The 18173-nt window shown below is 44.6% G+C and overlaps 2 protein-coding genes across 3 annotated transcripts in view; one reads left to right on the forward strand and one right to left on the reverse strand.

Annotated features, from left to right (window-relative positions):
- Nucleotides 1–10988, reverse strand: part of ZNF541 (zinc finger protein 541) — a 35126-nt gene extending 24138 nt beyond the window's left edge. Inside the window, 4 exon segments of the mRNA XM_087727364.1 lie at nt 447–2178; nt 4961–5201; nt 9385–9719; nt 10338–10988. Coding sequence (XP_087583490.1) covers nt 447–2178; nt 4961–5201; nt 9385–9688 — 2277 coding nt within the window. The 5' untranslated portion in view covers nt 9689–9719; nt 10338–10988.
- Nucleotides 10989–17350: 6362 nt separating this feature from the next.
- Nucleotides 17351–18173, forward strand: part of BICRA (BRD4 interacting chromatin remodeling complex associated protein) — a 64619-nt gene continuing 63796 nt past the window's right edge. Inside the window, exons 1-2 of one of the 2 annotated variants that reach the window (XM_087727871.1) lie at nt 17481–17505; nt 17592–17723. The gene's annotated coding sequence lies outside the window, so the exon portion shown is untranslated. Of the gene's footprint in view, nt 17724–18173 lie in introns of both variants that reach the window. The other variant, XM_087727870.1, reaches the window with a different exon arrangement.

The following is an 18173-nucleotide window of genomic DNA, read 5'->3' on the forward strand; positions in this document are numbered from 1 at the left end:
CCATAAGCCTATTCTGATTGGCCTACTGCCAATTACCTCCACTAGGCCAATAAGATCCCATAGATTAGGCCTCCTCCGAATTCCATCAGCCGTCAATGTCGACTGGCAACTACCCGGAGGAGAGCCTTCTCGGTGGCTGCTCCGACCCTCTGGAACGAACTCCCCGTGGAGATTCGAACCCTCACCACCCTCCAGGCCTTCCGCGTAGTCCTTAAAACCTGGCTGTTCCGACAGGCCTGGGGCTAAAGACTCCAACCCCACTCGAATAGTATGACTGTTGCGCTTTTTAACGATGTATTGTCTTCATATATGTAACTTGTTTTGTCCTTCCCTCCCCCTGAATTGTGAGCCGCCTGAGTCCCCTCAGGGAAAAGGGCGGCATACAAATAAAGTAATCTAAATCTAAATCTAAATCTAAATTTAAAAAAAAAGCCTTGAAAACATGCCTGAATTCTGTTGAAAATCGTCAACTTGGGCTTCGCTCTGGACACGCTCTCGAACGAGGTGCTGGGCAAGGAAAAGGAAGCCATGGCTACTTGGCTAGGAGAGGCCATGGAGGCGATGTCAAACTTGGGCTTCTCCTTCCGGCGGGGTCTACCGCTGCGAGAATGTCCTTTGCTGCCGGACTCTTTAGCGCAAGCCTTGGCCTTCTCTTTCTTCCCGGCTAGAGGAGAGTCGCTTTCCAATTCCCTGGGCTTCCCGTAAGTGTGGTTCCCTGGGGTGTGTTCATACTGATTGGGGCTGGGAAATTCTTTACACTCCAGGCACCTTTTGGAAGGCCGGGAGTGCTTGGCGTGGGACGCCCCGCTTGCGGTTACCGAGGGCAGGGCCGGCGAATGAAAAGAGGGCAGAGGTGGCTGGTGCCCGTCTTTTTTGAGATCGGGCGAAAAGTCTGCTTGAAACGGAGTCGAAGGAGGCCCCTCATTTTCCATCGGCGGTACGGCCGGGCGAGCCAAATCCGCCGGCGGCTGAAACCCACGGGGGACCGCTTTGGCTCCTGCCTCTTCGGCCTCCTTCGACGGAGCCAACACCTTGGTGTGGGACACGATGTGCTGAGATTTGGTGATCCTCTGGAAGAGGTGGCTCTGGACCTGGAGCTGATCCTGGCTCAGAGAGGACTCCTTGGATTTCATGAAGAGCTGCCGGAAGAGAGGCGTGGCCTCGCCCTTCTGGAGTAGGCTATGTTTCGGGGCATCCGACAGTCTGGCCGCTGGGCTGAACGTCTCTTCGAAGCATCGGAGTCGGGCTTCTCCGGGAACTTCCCCGTGGGCCTTTAAAGAAGCCGGCGGGAAGGGCAAAACATCTGGACACTCGAAGGTTGGTCTCACGGGGTCAAACGCATGAGACGGACCCATTATCCCTTGGGAAGCTTCGTGACCGGCAGAAGACAGTTGAGCGACGTAAAGGCCGTGTCCTTTGGCTTTGGCGCCAACGGGGGGCGCGTTTCTGGCCCACTGGACGCTGCTGCTTGGCTGTTGGGTAGGGGTGGGAAACTTCTGCCCCCTGAATAAGGGGAAACGAGGCATACCGCTGTTGGACCAATACTCCAAAGCACCAGCTTCTATAGGGAAGTCGCGTTCCGCAAGGGAAGGGCGGTCTGGCAAATTTGCGTGGCTCTCCGACGGCCCGAGGATGGATAAATTCCCCGTGTTGATGATCGTGTACATGCTGGAAGACGGCAAGGTCTTTCGGCAAGGGTACATGTCCTTCATGGCTTGCTCGCCGGGGGTTTCCCTGACCGCAGTAGCGCTGCAGGTGGGCGCACAGGAAATCTGACCGTAGACTGTAGAGCTGGAAGGCTGGAAGGCTCCCCTGGAGTCGGTTTCGCTCGGCCCTGCCGATGAGGACGGAGCGGACGGCAGCTTCGGGCCGACCAAGCTGCTAACGATACACCTCAGCAGGTCTCGGTTGGGCAAGAGGGAATGATTGGGCCCCGCTGGCGATTCCGGGTGGACGGCCAAGCTTTCTGCCGCTCTCAAACCGCCCTGTCCCGCCTGGGTGTGGGAATCGTGCGGAGGCGGCGTGCTCTCGCAGGCTTCCTCGTCCTTCAACAGCCGCAGGCCATGGTGCATTTCGTAATGCCGGCGCAGCGACCGGTGGTCCGAATAGCTCTTGTTGCAACCTTCTTCTATGCAAATGAAGGGCTTTGTTTTTTGGTGGGTCAGCATGTGACCACTCCTTTTTTTTTAAAAAAAAAAGAGAAAAGAAAGAAAAAGATTTAAGCCGTGAAACATGCCAAGGAGATCTAGGCTTCACCCTCATGGCTACCCAATGCTAAAATCACTTCCATCCTCACACACCGATACAGAGGAGGATGCAAGAGGAGGGCTATATTACATCCTAGGCAAACTTCTTAGCCATTAGGCCACAGGCTCTTATCCGTTATCAGCATATTTTTTACTGTTGCCTTTGTTATATTTGTGTTTTTTTAAAAATCAGAGATTAAATTAGATTAAAAATCTAATAGATACCTTTCACCCTGGCTTCGCTGATAACGGATAAGAGCCTGTAGCCTAATGGCTAAGATCTCTGCCTAGTGTGCCTAGTATGCCATATAGCCCAGGTTCAAATCCCAGTAAGGGTATGGCTAGCTGATGAGAGCTAAATAGCTTGAAATAGATCTATACTAGTCTCCCTTTATTTATTTATCAGCACAAATAAAAAAACACAAATATAACAAAGGCAACAGTAAAAAATATTGGGTTTCTGTCGTGATGGACTCTTGTGATGAGCCGATTGACAGATGATGGAAGCAGTTAGCTTCCTCCCATAATTGGGGCTTACCAGGGGTTGTAAAAATCTAATAGATATATATTTATATCTATATCTATATCTATATCTATAATTTATCAATGATCACATGTATAGTATTACCTAGCCAACATCGTACTGTATTAGTAAATGTTTACATCAATTCATCTTTACCATCAACTCCCCAAAACAATTATTGGCTCTTCTGCTCTCCTTACACCATATTTGTACCTTATCCATCACTTTCTTCTCCCTCTATCTTTCCCCTCCCTACCTCCTTTCTTCCCTCTGTCATCCTTCTCTTCTCTACATCCCCTTCCTCCCTCTCTCTCTCAATAAATGTGATTATATGTTCTAAAAATGAAAAAAAACCATATATATATATATATATATATATATATAAAGTCACAACCCCTGGTATGCCCAAATATGGGAGGAAGTTAACTGCTTCCATTCTCTGTCCATTGGCTCATCATAAGACACCATCCAGACAGAAACCCAATATTTTTACTGTTGCCTTTGTTACATTTGTGTTGTATTTGTGCTGATAAATAAATAAAGGGAGACTAGTATAGATCCATTTCAAGCTATTTAGCTCTCATCAGCTAGCCATGCCCTTACTGGGGGTAAATTTTTTATCAATGATCACTTGACTCTGGTTTCCATGCAAAATAAAAATTAAAAAAAAATTCTCACTTTGTCATTTCCCCTCCACAATGGGAGAGCTGTAGAAAGAGGGCCGGGGGGGGGGGGGGGATATGTTCTAAAGCAGAGGTGCAGGGAACGATAGCCCCTTTTATGACTTATGGACTTCAACACCCCCCCTCCCCCCCAGAATTCCTGGCTCAGGAATTCTGGGAGTTGAAGTCCACAAGTCATAAAAGGGGCTATCGTTCCCCCCACCCATGTTCTGAGGAAAGTAGTATTAACAATTTGCTAGCAATTAAGCTTATTTATGACTTGTTCCCTGTCCTCACAACCCATCACTCAACTGCTTCCAAACAGTTATGTTATGTTGTTATGTTATGTTGATTTTATTTATATGCCGCCCTTTCCCCCCCGAAGGGGACTCAGGGCGGCTCACAACTCAACCAGGGAAGGGGGATACAAACAAGAATTTAAGTTAGGGAAGATCTGGGCATTTTATGGTTCTCTGGTCCTTCAGCTACCCCTATCCAATCTGTGCGAACCGCTTTTATTTTGAAGAGGCCTGCTTATTTCTTTTCTTTTTTCCCCAATGTACAGGGTGGGGCATAACCTTTTCCTAGGGGGTCACAGCAACACTTGTAATAACAACACAAATAATTCATACACCATTCGAAAGCCCATCAAAAACTGAGTTTATTGACACGATTTAATAGTCAGTATGACCACCATTAGCCCTTCGAACAGCATTCAAACGAGGTGGATAAGAACACAACAAATCTTCAAACAGTTCTGTTCGATTTTCCAGATTTTTCAACACAGTTTCCAAATTCATTCTCAAAGTTTCAACCGAAACAAATTTAACATTTAATAGCTCATTCAATTCAGTTTTTTATGGGCTTTAAAATGAGGTGTCGCGGAAGTTGTAAACTGCTGTCGATCTTGCTGTGACCCCCTAGGAAAAGGTTATGCCCCGCCCTCTGGAAAATCTGGAAAATCGAACGGAACTGTTTGAAGATTTGTTGTGTTCTTATCCACCTCGTTTGAATGCTGTTCGAAGGGCTAATGGTGGTCATACTGACTATTAAATCGTGTCAATAAACTCAGTTTTTTATGGGCTTTCAAATGGTGTATGAATTATTTGTGTTGTTATTACAAGTGTTGCTGTGACCCCCTAGGAAAAGGTTATGCCCCGCCCTGTATATATCAGAATGGGCTCATGCTTGGGTACTTGGGTACAGCCCTCTTGATTCAGCCCCTCCACAAGTTCTCAGGGCAACTTCGTCCCTAAATATCCAGGCTAAAGTAGCGCTGTACAATAGGTGAATTTTTTTTGCAATGCAGTAAAGCACTAGCGGCTCCATTAAGCAGAGCTAAAGTGGCAGCTTTGCCTTATTTTCAGTACAGGAACACAACACCCCCCCCCCCCCCGACAGCACATCTGACTCCGCAGCCCGCCCGCGCCCCCTTGCGAGCTCCTGCATGGCGCGGAGAGGATTCCACCAGGGATGCTTATGGCTTACGCCGCACTTAAAAAGCCGCTTCGTGTGGAGAGGATACCTACAGGTGGTCCTGTCGCTTGAAAGCTTTGCTGCAGATCTTACAGATGTGCTTCCGCTCCTGGCTATGAGTCACGTAGTGCTTGCTGAGGGAACTGGTGCTGCTGAACACTTTCCCGCAGAGGCTGCAATCCACGAAAGGGGCTTGAAGGGCGTTTTGCTGGCCTCTCCCTTTCTTCCCGGAACCGGATCTGCCTCCTGGCTCCACTTCTTTCGGGGCCGAAGGGGCCGAAGGAAGCCCCAGTTCTAAATGAGTAATAAGGCCAACTTTTAGTTCACCGGCACAGACTCTGCTGCAAGGCGCACAGTACAGGTATCCCCGACTTATGACAGCTCGCTTAGTTGACTGTTCGAAGTTACAACGGCGCTGAGAAAAAGTGACTGATGACCAAATTTTTGCAGTTACGACCGTTGCAGCCTCCCCACCGTGACCCATCAAAACCGCGGTCCACAAAAGCGCGATCGACGAAAGCGCGCATTTGACGTCATCACAGCGCGACGAAAAAAATTAAAAATTGAAATTAAAATAAAATTAAAGCAAGCCGATTCACATAAAGGTAAGGGTTAGGGTTAGGGTTAGGGTTAGGTTAAGGGTTAGGGTTAGGTTTAGAGCATTAGGGTTACGTTTAGCGTTAGGTTAAGGGTTAGGTTTAGGGTTAGATTTAGGGTTAGGTTAAGGGTTAGGTTTAGGGTTAGGTTTAGGGTTAGGTTTGGGGGGGTAGGGTAAGGTTTTCGCTTTATTTTTACATTTTTCGATCACAGCGCGATGTTTTCGTCACGCTGTGATGACGTCAAATGCGCGCTTTCGTCAACCGAGATTTTGTCCTCCGCGGTTTTGTGGTGGAACCCCTCCCCACAGCCGCGTGATCAAAATTCAGACGCTTGGAAAAACTAAAATATTAGCTATAAATATGAATACTAAACAAAAGGAAGAACTAGGAGGGATGCTAGGATGTGAGGTAGTTAAAAAAGTCAAATATCTTGGGGTCAATATTTTAGCCTCAAACGGGAAATTATATAAGCATAATTATGAACCACTTTGGCGGAGTATACAGATAGAGATGAAAAAATGGGAGAAATTGCACTTATCTTTGCTGGGTAGGATAGCGGCAGTGAAAATGAACATTTTACCAAAATTTTTATTTCTTTTTCAAATGTTACCTATACTTAAAAAAGATGCGAATCTTTTAGAATGGCAGAAGGGTATCAACAAATTTGTATGGGCCGGAAAGAAGCCGAGGGTAAAGATGAAAATAATGCAAGATGTACGGGAGAGAGGAGGCTTGAAATTACCTAACCTAAAATTATATTATGATGCAGTGGCGCTATCCGCAATTAGTGATTGGACCCATTTAACCAATGATAGAATACTGAATATCGAGGGACATGATCTGGTATATGGTTGGCATGCTTACTTGTTATTCAACAAAAAATTGGATAAGAATTTTAAAAGTCATATCTTAAGAAATGCTTTACTGCGGGTCTGGAAAAAATTCAGACGCTTGGCAACTGACTATTTATAATGGTTGCAGCGTCCCGGGGTCACGCGATCCCCATTTGTGACCTTCTGACAAGCAAAGTCCATGGGGAAGTCAGATTTCACTTAACAACACTTTGACTAATTTAACAATTGCCGTGATTCACTTAACAACTCTGGCATAAAAAAAACAAAACAAAAAAGGCTGTAAAACTCACTTAACATGTCAGGATTCCAAGTAATAAATCCATATCAAGCAAAACTCCGAGGTCAGAAGATTCCTCAAAAATAGCTTCATTGGAAATATCATATTGACACAGATCTGGTGAAACTCTGAAAAGCCCCATGGTTTTCGCCTAATTAAAAGTGAAAGATTTTCTACTTTCTCAAAACAATCAGTCACATGGTCCAATCACAGTGCGGTCTGGCTACCGGGTAGCATCACTCCGCCTCCCTCCGACAAGGTGTGAAAATGCCCTTGGTTCCCAAGAGAAAACCTTTTGTTTTGGCTACAGGATCCCAGCTATCTCAAATTTCCCCCTTCCCAAGTTCCAAGTTTAATAGAATTTGTATGCCGCCCGCTCCCATTGGGACTCTGGGCGGCTCACAACAAAACAAGAAACACTTAAAAGTTTAAAAAATAGAAATAAAAAATACAATATTAAAATTCACATCATCCATTCCATCTAAGCGGGGCTGGATATCAATCAACAGCCCCAGGCCTGCCGGAACAGCCAGGTCTTGACGGCTTTACGGAAGGCCGGGAGAGTGGTAAGGGTCCGGATCTCTGCAGGTAGATCGTTCCACAGGACCGGCGCAACAACAGAGAAGGCCCTCCCCCGGGGAGCCGCTAGCCGGCGTTGTCCGGTTGACGGCACCCGGAGGAGGCCCAACCTGTGCGATCTTGTTGGTCGTTGGGAGGTACGTGGCAGGAGGTGGTCTCTTAGATAGCCAGGTCCAATACCATGTAGGGCTTTAAAAGTAACGACTAGCACCTTGAAGCACGTCCGGAGACCAATAGGAAGCCAGTGCAGCTCGCGGAGGATAGGTGTAACATGGGTGTATCTAGATACACCCCATATCGCTCGCGCGGCTGCGTTCTGACCCAGCTGTAGTCTTCGAACACTCTTCAGGGGCAGCCCCATGTAGAGTGCATTACAGTAATCCAGTCTTGAGGTGACTCAGCTCCAGTGGGATCTGGGTACTTGAGAGACCGCCTGCTGCCAATTACCTCCCAAAGACCCATTAGATCACACAGGGTCGGCCTCCTCCGGGTTCCGTCTACCAGCCAATGCCATCTGGCTACTACCCGGGGAAGGGCCTTCTCTGTGGCAGCTCCGGCCCTCTGGAACGAATTCCCCGCAGGGATTCGGACCCTCACCTCTCTCCAGGCCTTCCGAAAAGCCGTCAAAACCTGGCTTTGCCGGCAGGCCTGGGGTTGATGAGTTCCCCTCCCCTCTCGACTTGTATGGTTGTGTGATTCTTGGTTATTTTAATTACTTGTATTCTGTTTTATGTTCCCCTTTTCCCCATTTGAGTTGTTCGCCGCCCTGAGTCCCTCCCGGAGAAGGGCGTCAAACAAATAATAAAATTCAATTCAATTCAGTGTGGCAACACTGAAGCGGTCAAAAATGGCTTCGGTCAGGTCAGCTTCAGGGCTGACAGAACAAATTTCACTTAGCCACAGAAATTTGGGGCTCAACTGTTGTCATAACTCAGGTAGCCCTGGATTTACCACCACAACTGAACTCCAAGTTCCCAAGGCGGTTGTTAAAGGAGTTGCATCCCGTTTTATGACCTTTTCTGCAACAATTAAGCGAATCATGTGGTTGTTAAGAGAGTACGACTTCCCCCACCCCTCCAGACTCTGCTTGTCGGGATCCAGCTGGGAAGGACCCCAGGGCAATGCAACTGTCATAAATACAAGCCTGTTGTCAAGAGCCTGAATTTTGACCACCTGACCATTGCAATGGTTGTTAAGTGTGAAAAATGATCGCAAGTTAATGCTAATGCTAGTCTTTTGGTTGTTAAGTGAATCTGTCTTCCCCACTGGCTTTGCTTGTGGTCGCAAAAGGGGATCACATGACCCCAGGGCATGGCAACCGTCATGAGCTAGTTGCCAAGCATCTGAGTTTTGAACACGTGACCATGGCATTCTGCAAAAGCGGTAAGTGTGAAAAACAGTCATAAGTCACTTTTTTTCAGTGACGTAACTTTCAACGGTCACTTAATGAACTGTTGCAACTTAAGGACTACCTATATATGCAAAAATATACAATTGCCTCTCCTTTTATATACAAAATATGCCATAAGCAAACAACTTCTTGGCACAGCTGTTTCTTTATATTGGCTGAGAATTCTTTTTCTTTTTTTTTGGTAAATGTGTTTTTATTTTCCATTTTCATTTCGTACAGTCACATATATACTGTGCATAACCGGGGCCATATAACATTAAACAATAAACACAGCCATTCCTCTTGTCAACAATACCCCCCAAAATAGAAACCCAATGTACCTCTTCGATCCTCCATACACCCTTTCCTTCGCCCCCCTCCAACTTTCCATCTTCCCTCCAACATTCCCCTCTACCCTACTTTCCCTCCCCCTCTACCACTCCTCACTCCCGATACACTCCCTCCCTTCCTTCTCACCCTCCCTCCCTTCCTCTCTCCCACCCTCTCTACCCCTCTTTCTTCTATCCCTCTACTCCTCCCTTCGGTGTATTTCTACTATCTATTAATATATTCAGCTTGTCCTATTTTTACAGTGAAAAGCTGAGAATTCTTGACAATTGAAATCCCAACCATTCTGGGAAAACATCCAACTAAAGACAACTATCTTAGCTGAAAGAATATGAAGTTTAATAAGCCAAAAGACCTGAATCCACGGCTGAAATAAGACAATTCTCCTTATATATATATTGCCACCTTAACTCTGCACTGGACTACTCACCCTGCAAAAGGGGTTGTGAGTCTGTGTCACAATCATCAAGGAGTTTAGCGGAATCACAGTCCTTTACAGAGTACAAAGACAAGGTGTCCAAGTTGTCTTCCAACGAATCGCTGTTTATATTTGTAGTCGAAAGGCTGGGATCCACATCCAGATTGTTCAGTCCAGCATAAATCATGTCTCTCATATCTGGACAGAGATCATGGCTGAATGTATCGCTACAGTCCAAAGCCTGATTCCCAGGAAATTCAGGGAGCTGAATTTCAGAATGGAGTGAACTGTCATCACTCAGATGATACTGGTCCATATTTAATCACTTCGGTATTTGAAGTTGTTCCCTAAACACACATACACACAAAAAGAAGCAATGGGGCCATCTCTTCAGTCAGCAATATGTAAGGAATTCAATAATTAAGAATGAAATCTATGAAGCAGAGCTATTCAAAACTGTTTCTGCTAAGGGAAACCTAAAATGTCTGCAAACTTATTGGATCCATTGTTTCTTATGGGAAACAGCTTTGTCCCTTTTATTGTAGCTCTTTTTGTTGCAGTTTTATGTGTTTGTTGTGGTTTTATGAAGAGTATACATTTTGGCATACTATCTTATTTTTAATGATGCTATTCTTGTATTGCTTTGTGCAACTTTGAGTACTTTAAACAAAGGCAGTATATTGAAGAATATTACTTTTTAAAGCACATGTGCGATTGTTTTGTCTCTAAAACAGTAGTCTTAATTTAGTAACAGGGCAAATAACTTATATTGCAAATTTACGCATGAAGATTCATGTTTGCTGAGTCGGTAGTTTCCTTCTATAAATCCCTTCATTAAACATTTGCTTAAGAGGTGTGATTCACTTGCAATAAAGTTAAAATCATCAGCACTTATTTTTGTCTTATATCAATAGTGAAAACAAGTAGCAAAATTTCAGTTATCTGTATTTTAGGTCACAACATACCTTTTGGGAAAATCCTGGAAAAGGAGTCTCCTTCGAATAAAGAGAGTAAAAGGAATTTTAATTCACATTCACTCAGAAATAAATTCAGTATTTAATCTGAAGTTCTAATCAAATTAGCTATTTCCGAGCGTATGTATATTAGCTTTTTTTTAAAAAGAAAACTATGTTCATAAGATTCATCATCTATAAAACACACCTGTCTTGTCATTTAATTATTATACAACCATTTACCACTAGGAAAACTAGAATGGGGTAGTTTTGAACAAGGGTGGGTGAGGGTGAGGAATTCATTAGATAGTAAAGATAAACATGGAAAAAACTTTATAACAATCAGACTTTTAAGGGATTTTTTAAACTTTTTGTTGAAACTGACTTTTGTTAAAATATGACTAAGGATAAAGATAATAGCCATAGCACTATTTTCAAGCAATGCTAATGCAAACGAACTTTTTTTGCATTGTGGTCAATATCAGTCAATATGCCTGTGCAAAATCATGCATTTTTTTGATGTGCAAGTTTGTTTAAAAAGATCACTTTAACAGCAGGAAGATTAATCAACCAAAGCCTTTCAATTATCTGTCATTCAAGATGCTCAATATTCACTTGCATCATATTGATTTTTCACAATAGTTGTGCTGCTGGTAAAAAATAAAGCCAGTGTTTAAAGGAAATTGTGCCATTCTGTGACCCAAATAAAAAAATCTGATCAAAGGGGGGGGGGTGAACTGCAGAATTTGATTTTAAAAAAAAAACTTGATTAAATGGGTGGCAGAAAAGTAGTTTTAAAAGATAGGGGAAACAGAATTTGAATTTCTCCAGAGTGGTTTAGAAGGAAGACCTGCAGCCACCAACAGAAAAGATCTTCCATTACATCCACATTCTATTTCTTGGGCATAAAATATTCCTTTTTTTTTTCCCTTCCCACATTTGCTCCTGTTTCCTCCAGACAACTTTGAACCAACCAGGAATGCCGAATTATCAGTCATGGGTCTCCGGCTTGGCTTTTAAGGAGCCCCATTTCAAGTTTGGGCTCAAACTTTAAAAAGTTGTTTTTCCCCCCCATTTTTCTCCCAAATGGGCCTGGTTTTCCTTCCCTTCCAGGCCAACTCAAAAAACACATTTTTCACACCTTCCCCAACTTGGCAACCTCACAAAGCCCCCCGGGGGGGGGAATTCCCACTCCCCCCCCCCACTCAGAGGCCCAAAGCACCCCTTTCTCTAAATTTCAGGAGCCCCAGCAAAGCCCAGGCTGTGCATTGGTTGCAGCCCCCCCTCCTCCTCCTGGGGGGGGAGCCTAGAAACAGCCTTTTTTTGCACCCAGCCTAGCAGCAACCCCCCCCCTCCTTCTTGGGGAGGGGGGCGCGTGGTGGTGGGAGGCCTCTTACCACAGGCCCAAGAGGGACCCCGCTTTTGTTTGCTCCTCCAGCGGGACCCCCTGACAGAGAGGGGGGGGAAGGGGAGGGTGTGGCTTGGAAGGACTACAAAGCCTCTTTTCTGCTGGGAAATGGGGACGTTGTTGCACGCACAGGCGGAGACGGGGGGGGGAGGCAGAGAGGGCTGTTCCCACCCTTGGAAAGGGAGGGGGGGGGCCCTGAAGAGACGCGGGGGGAGAGAGAGGAAAGGGAGCTGTTTGAGGGGCGGGGCGGTTGCATCTGCACCTGAAGGGGGCGGAGCGAAGTTTGGCGTCTCCCCCAAAAGAAACGGAGGGGAGAGATCCAAAGTGGGACCGCCCCTTTTTCGGAGGAGGCGGGGTGGTGGTGGCGGTGAGGAGGGCGAAAGGCGAGCGCGCGGGGCGGAGCCAGCGAGCCAAACCCAGCGACTTGCTTTACCCGTCGCCTCGCGCCGGCCCCTCCCTCCCCTTTTTTTTTCCTCCGTCGACGTCATCGTTCTTCTTCTCTTCGGGCTGGCTGGGCAAAGAGAGCGACAAGCGCGCAGGCTCCGCCTTCTTCCCTCCCCTCCTCCGCCCGCAGACGGCGAGGGGCCGCCCACGCGCCGGGGGGAGGGAGGGAGGGAGAAAGGGGCGGAGCCCCTCGCTCGCTCGACCTTTTTTTTTTGGTCTTTCCGTGTTTTATTTCTCCTCCTCCTTCAACTCTTTTTGAGCGGGAAAAAAAAAATAGAGGCGCCGCCATTTTGGGAGGAGGGAGGGAAAGGCGCGAAAGCGACGCGCGGGGAAAGCCGGCAGGGGGCTGCCTGAGGGGATCCGGCCGTGAGGGAAGAGGACGCGGGGGAGGAGATGTTTTATGAGGGAAATACCTGTGGGGATTTTTGAGAGGAAAAAAAAAAAACACGGGGGGGGGACGGTTGTGTGTCTTCCTCACAGTTCGGCGTTGTTGCAATATTCATTCCTGAGGCGCCTAACTTTCCGTCAGTCCCAGAGTGCGAGGTTGCCGAATTAGTTAAAATCGAGCCGCCTGAGAGCCACTTTGTATAGTTCTATAATATATGGTACTCCCCAAGCAGCCCGAACAGTTGTGGGGGTGATGGTCCAGCACACGTGGGAACGGCCTGTTTGGGTCTGGCTTTCATTTGTGGTACCAACCCATTTCATTCCCTTAGACCAATAATTCCCAACCTTTTTTTGGCCATGCCCCATCTAAGTATCTCTCAAATCCTGATGTCCCCCCCCCCCCCAAAAAAAATATAATTCTTACTTTACTCAAAAAAAGTGAACTCAACATGGAGGCCTAAAAGGCCATTAACATGGTTTAAACAAGGTTCAAATTGCCCCCATTAAAAATGAAATTGCCCCCCTGTGGGGTGTGGGCACCACATTAGGAACCACTGCCTTAGACCAACCAAGCACCATTGAGGGGGCTTTTATTCTACTATGAATCCACCTAGTTTAAAACTATGCCTTCTATATAATTTCTTATAGTCCTCAAACTTTACAAAATTGACTGCATATTTCCATCATAGGTGCACCGTAGGACCATATTACATGCTCCTATATAATTTTATTACCGCTATCCATGTGCTCAATATGCCACATGGTAAATAAATGAGGGTTTTGTAGTTCTAGCTGAAAGCGTCCCTATTTTAGGCTTAATTTTAGGGACTGATGTCTTATTTATTTACATTCTGCCTTTATTGCTTTTTAAAGAATAAATTCAGGGTAACAAACACAGTGCAGGTGGTCCTTGGCTTACAACAGTTCATTTAGGGACCAAAGTTACAACAGGTATTGGAAAAAAGTGACTTACAACTTTTTCACACTTACGACGACAAAAACCTTACCCAAATTTTTATCCATGTTTGGTTGGTCTTTACAAAGTATTGCTTGTGGCTTCCTTCTCAACCGGTATAATTTCTATTTATTTGATTTGCACTAAAAAGTTGGGAAGGTAAACACACCAATTAAAGCAAGCCATATCAATAAAAACTATCCACAATGAGTCAAATAAGTCAAGATAGCAGAGACACTTATGCAGCCACAGGTAGTCCTCAACTTACAATCGGTTGCTTAGTGACCAAAACGATGACAGATCTCCCAAAAGGTTTTTTCCTAGGAGTTTCCTGAAAGTGCAGGGGTCTTTTTTTCAGATCAAGTGTTGATCCATTGGTTGCAACAGGAATTGACCAACCCGCCTGCTGTTTGAGAGGAAAGCCTGAATCTGAAGCAAGAGAGTCTTCTGCTAGAAAGATTTGCAGATCCACAACATGCGTAAGTAAAGATAATAGGAGTGTGTGAACACACTCCTGTTAACAGACTGTAAAATACTATCTTGTGATTATGCAGTGAAAAAAATGTTGTAGTCTACTTATGTTTGCCAGTGTGTCAATCATTCAAAACTCAGGACAAGCTGTATTAGGACTGGCTTAAAACAACTTGAGAGAATGGCTGTGTGGTAGTTCTAAACTCAAAAAATGATGCTAGTGCTATTCCAATTGTCAAGATACAGAATCTGGGGTCCTTTTCATAACTGCCACAGCCCGCTGCTGTTCATATACCCGCTTGATTTTTAAAATAATTTTCAAATTGGAAAATGCATGCTGTATTTACAATCAACATCCTTGCCGAGTCCCATTGCTAAGTCCTAATTTCCTAAATCCCGATTTCAGTAGCCTGAAAGCTCATAACTTCTCTATATGTAGACTAGATCACAGGTGGCCAACTCGATCACGTTACGTGATATATCGCAACATTTTTTGTCTCTGCCCATCCAGCCCATGGGCCGCCAGTTTGATACTCCTGGACTAGATGAGAAAAAACAATTGCAATATATAAACAAGGGCATATTAATCCAGAAAATACGTTTGAGACATCAAGTGAAAATTCAACGATTTTCATTTTGAATTACAGTACTGATTTTTCTAGAGTACCATTCTTTACGTCACAATCTTTAAAATTAGGTTGCAACTTAATAGCATTAATAACAATCTGTTCCTCCTACAGTCTTCCATTTTTAATTCTCCACTATGTGAAAAATGCTAGGTAAAACTATTTCCCATAGAACACAGGAGGGAGAGGGGAGAAAAGAGAGAGAGAGAAACTGATATACATCAGTCTACTTTACCAAAGACACAGAAGTCTGTCACCACACACTACTCCTAGCTTTGGCTTTTTATACATTAAGCCTCCCCCTCCCTCGTGTATATACAGTACAGAATTTAAAGACAGTTTAAATCCAGCCAATTACAGAGTATAAACATTACGAAGTTCCACCCTCTTTTAATTACCAGCGATAGTCAATCACATTTAACCTGTCTAATCAGAGTGACGAGTACTGCTTTTAGCCCATCCCATTACTTTCTGATCCACTTCACTTTTGGCCAATCAGGGGAGCGCTCTCTCTGGCGAAACCAGTTTTTAATTAGTACGCCAAGGACCCTTTCCTGAGTTGTGCTTTCAGCTGCCTGATAACAATGCTTGTTTTAAGATGATGCCTGATTTGACTGTTCGACCGGAGTTAAAAACATCCGCAGAGACTACTCCAAAAGTCCCATTTTATTTTGATGGTTTCATTTTGTTTACTGTAGTTTTCAGAGCAGCAATGAATGCTGTCTTCATTACTTTTGCTTAATTTGTTGGTTATAAAAGTGAGAGACTACATTTTATTCTGTTTAGGTACTATAAAAACTAGAGTTTCCTTTACAGTGATTTCATTCAGAAACAGCATTGCCAAATGTAATGAATCCATAATACTATAAAATCAACTTTATGTTTGTGTTTCTTTCAATAAAAAGTAGAGTGACCTAGTCACACATTTATAATAGCTTTAAAATGTTAAACTTTGAAGCTGTAGTACAAATCTATATTGTTAAGCAATAAATTACAATTATTTTGATAAACACAACTGGGTTGCTCTAAATAGCCAGGCTCATGTCTTTGGACTACTTGAACAATTTTCTAATAACATTTCATTGAGTAAAGATTTATTTTATTTATTCCATCAGATTTATTTCCTGGTCAACCTGTTTAGGATTTGGTGTGATACCTGCTGCCCTACACGTACATTTCAATACACCTTACTTTACACCACAGCCCTTTGTCCTCTGGAAAGATGCATTGGTTTACACTTTACCAAGCACAAAACCTATTAGAACCGATATTGCATTTGGATAAAATAATATGCAATAAAGCAACAGACAATAGGTTTAATGGATTCAGATGGATTCATGCATCATGCTAAACTATAATTTGTTTGGTTCAATACAGTGTGAATCCAGTCATTGTAGTTGTTATGTTTAAACAAATTATGGTCTGGCAACATGTACACACATCCATATTTATTTATTGGGTGCTTCTAAACTGCAATTTAGTTCAGAATATCATGTTTATTTCAGTCAAATATACTCCCAAACGATTGATTTTTGGTCTTTAATGTGACACCTATATTATAGCCCTATACTAGAAGATCAAAAAATCCTACTATTTAGCTAGCTACTATTGAGTATTATGAACTCAATTTGTGTAGTTGGTTCAGGGTTCAGTGAACCCAAAATTAAATTAGAGTGAGACTATTACCCATAAGTAAATAACCCAAGTCAAATACAACTAGCGTGTTGTGTGAAAATTTCCCATAAACCATGCTCAATGATATCAATTGTTCAGTTGGGGTGGTGTGACGGAGGCTTAGTTAAATTGATTTGGCCCAATCTGGATTATAAAGTCCAGATAAACTAGTTCCGTCTGCTTATTTATTTTTTATTTTACTTATTTTATTAAATATATTTATATGGCGCCCAATCCCGAAGGATTCCGGGCGGCTTACAAAGAATTAAAATCAGCAGCAAATATATCCATCACATATTTTTTTTAAAAGCCCTCTGAAATGTTTAGGAGAATAAGGCAGATTTAGAGTTATGTTTGGGCCTGCTTAGTTGTTGGAAAGGAGACCACTGGGAAATCCCGGGGCTGGAGATTGAACTAAAAAACATTTTTATAGCACTGCCAGAAAAACTGCACGGATGTCTCTCTTTAGTGTCAAACTCGGAGCTTTCTGCCTTTTCCCCCAGTGTAAGATTTATGTCCCGTAACACAAGTTGGGGAAAATAAGACTCGCCCGCCACACAGGCTTGGCTTATTCCTCGGTTTCCCCCCATGGTCCATCACATAATTCCATGTGATCCTAAGTACATTAATTTCTAAGAAGATCCTGCAAAAGTCCAAAATCTAATCTCTTAATATAAAGCACGCCTAAAATCGGTGTTAAAACGACGAACGACGGTGTTAAAACCATTCCGGTCTGAGCTTTCTCCTCCCCCCCCCCCTCGATCCTATCTTCACCCCTTGAAGGTTATTTATTTATTTTCTTCTAACCCCATCCGTATTTTTTTCCTCCCCAAGAGCTTTCTGGAAACGAGGGTTTCGAGCGTCCTTTCCGCCTCTCCGAACCGCCGTCCGCAGGTCGCGCAAAGCCCGTCCTGCCGGGAAAAGGGGGCGAGGGGGCACAGGCGAAGGCGTCCGCCGGGGGGTGGGTGGGCGCGGGGGAGCTCCGCTGGCGGCGCCTGCCCCTTTAATGCACCCTTCCTTGACAAGCCCGGCCGACGGACGCTTCGCTACAATGCTCCCTTTTGAGCGTGCGCGCGTGCGGCGACAGTATTTTGAAAGAGCCAGAGGGGTGGGGCAGCACCAATGCAAATTAAGCCGAGTGGGAGGAGGGAGGTTGCTATTTTTTTATTTTTTATAAAAAAAGGTTTAGCTGAAAATGTACAAATAAAACTGCCTGTTGGTATTATTATTATTTTTACCTTTTTCCGCCCGCTTTGGCTTTTTCTTCCTCTCTTTATTTTTTATTTTTTATTATCTTTCAGAGGAAACCTTCGTCGGTTGCAATCAGGCATTGAGCTGACCCTCTATGAGTCTGTGCCTGCTAGGGTCCTGCCTCCGGAGCCCGTGCGGGGATGTCTCGGAGACCCCGCGCTGACTGCTGCTCAAACATCACGGTGAGTTTGTTACAATGTAGCAATTTCTCTTTAAATCTCTTAACTCTCTCTACCTGCAACTCAGGGCTGTGACAGGGCGAAAAAAAACTGGGGGGAAGGGGAACCGTGTCCCCCCTCCTTGGGTAGTAGCACTGATCTCTTTCCACTGCTCCCCCAATTCAGTTCTGCCCCCCCAAACAGCCTTCTATTCCTGCGTCTGCAGAGCACGTCTACAGAATACAATGTAGCTTTATAAAATGATATACTATCTTCTAATCGTTGTTGCGGGGGGCGCTGGGAGATTTTCTCCCCACCCCCATCTCTTCCTTCGCATATCTCTACAGGCTTCTAGAATAGATTTTCCCTCTAGCAGAAGGGGTGGGGGGTTTGGGGAGCGGGGAAAAAGAGAGGAGGTTATCATTCGCAGGGCTGGATGATTATGTGTAGCTTTTTTGTTTTTCCGGTTGTAAA

This window comes from Thamnophis sirtalis, unplaced genomic scaffold (assembly GCF_051295495.1).
Source record: "Thamnophis sirtalis isolate CommonGarterSnake01/CBP01778 unplaced genomic scaffold, rThaSir2_p1.2 scaffold_13, whole genome shotgun sequence".
Classification (NCBI taxonomy): Eukaryota; Metazoa; Chordata; class Lepidosauria; order Squamata; family Natricidae; genus Thamnophis; species Thamnophis sirtalis.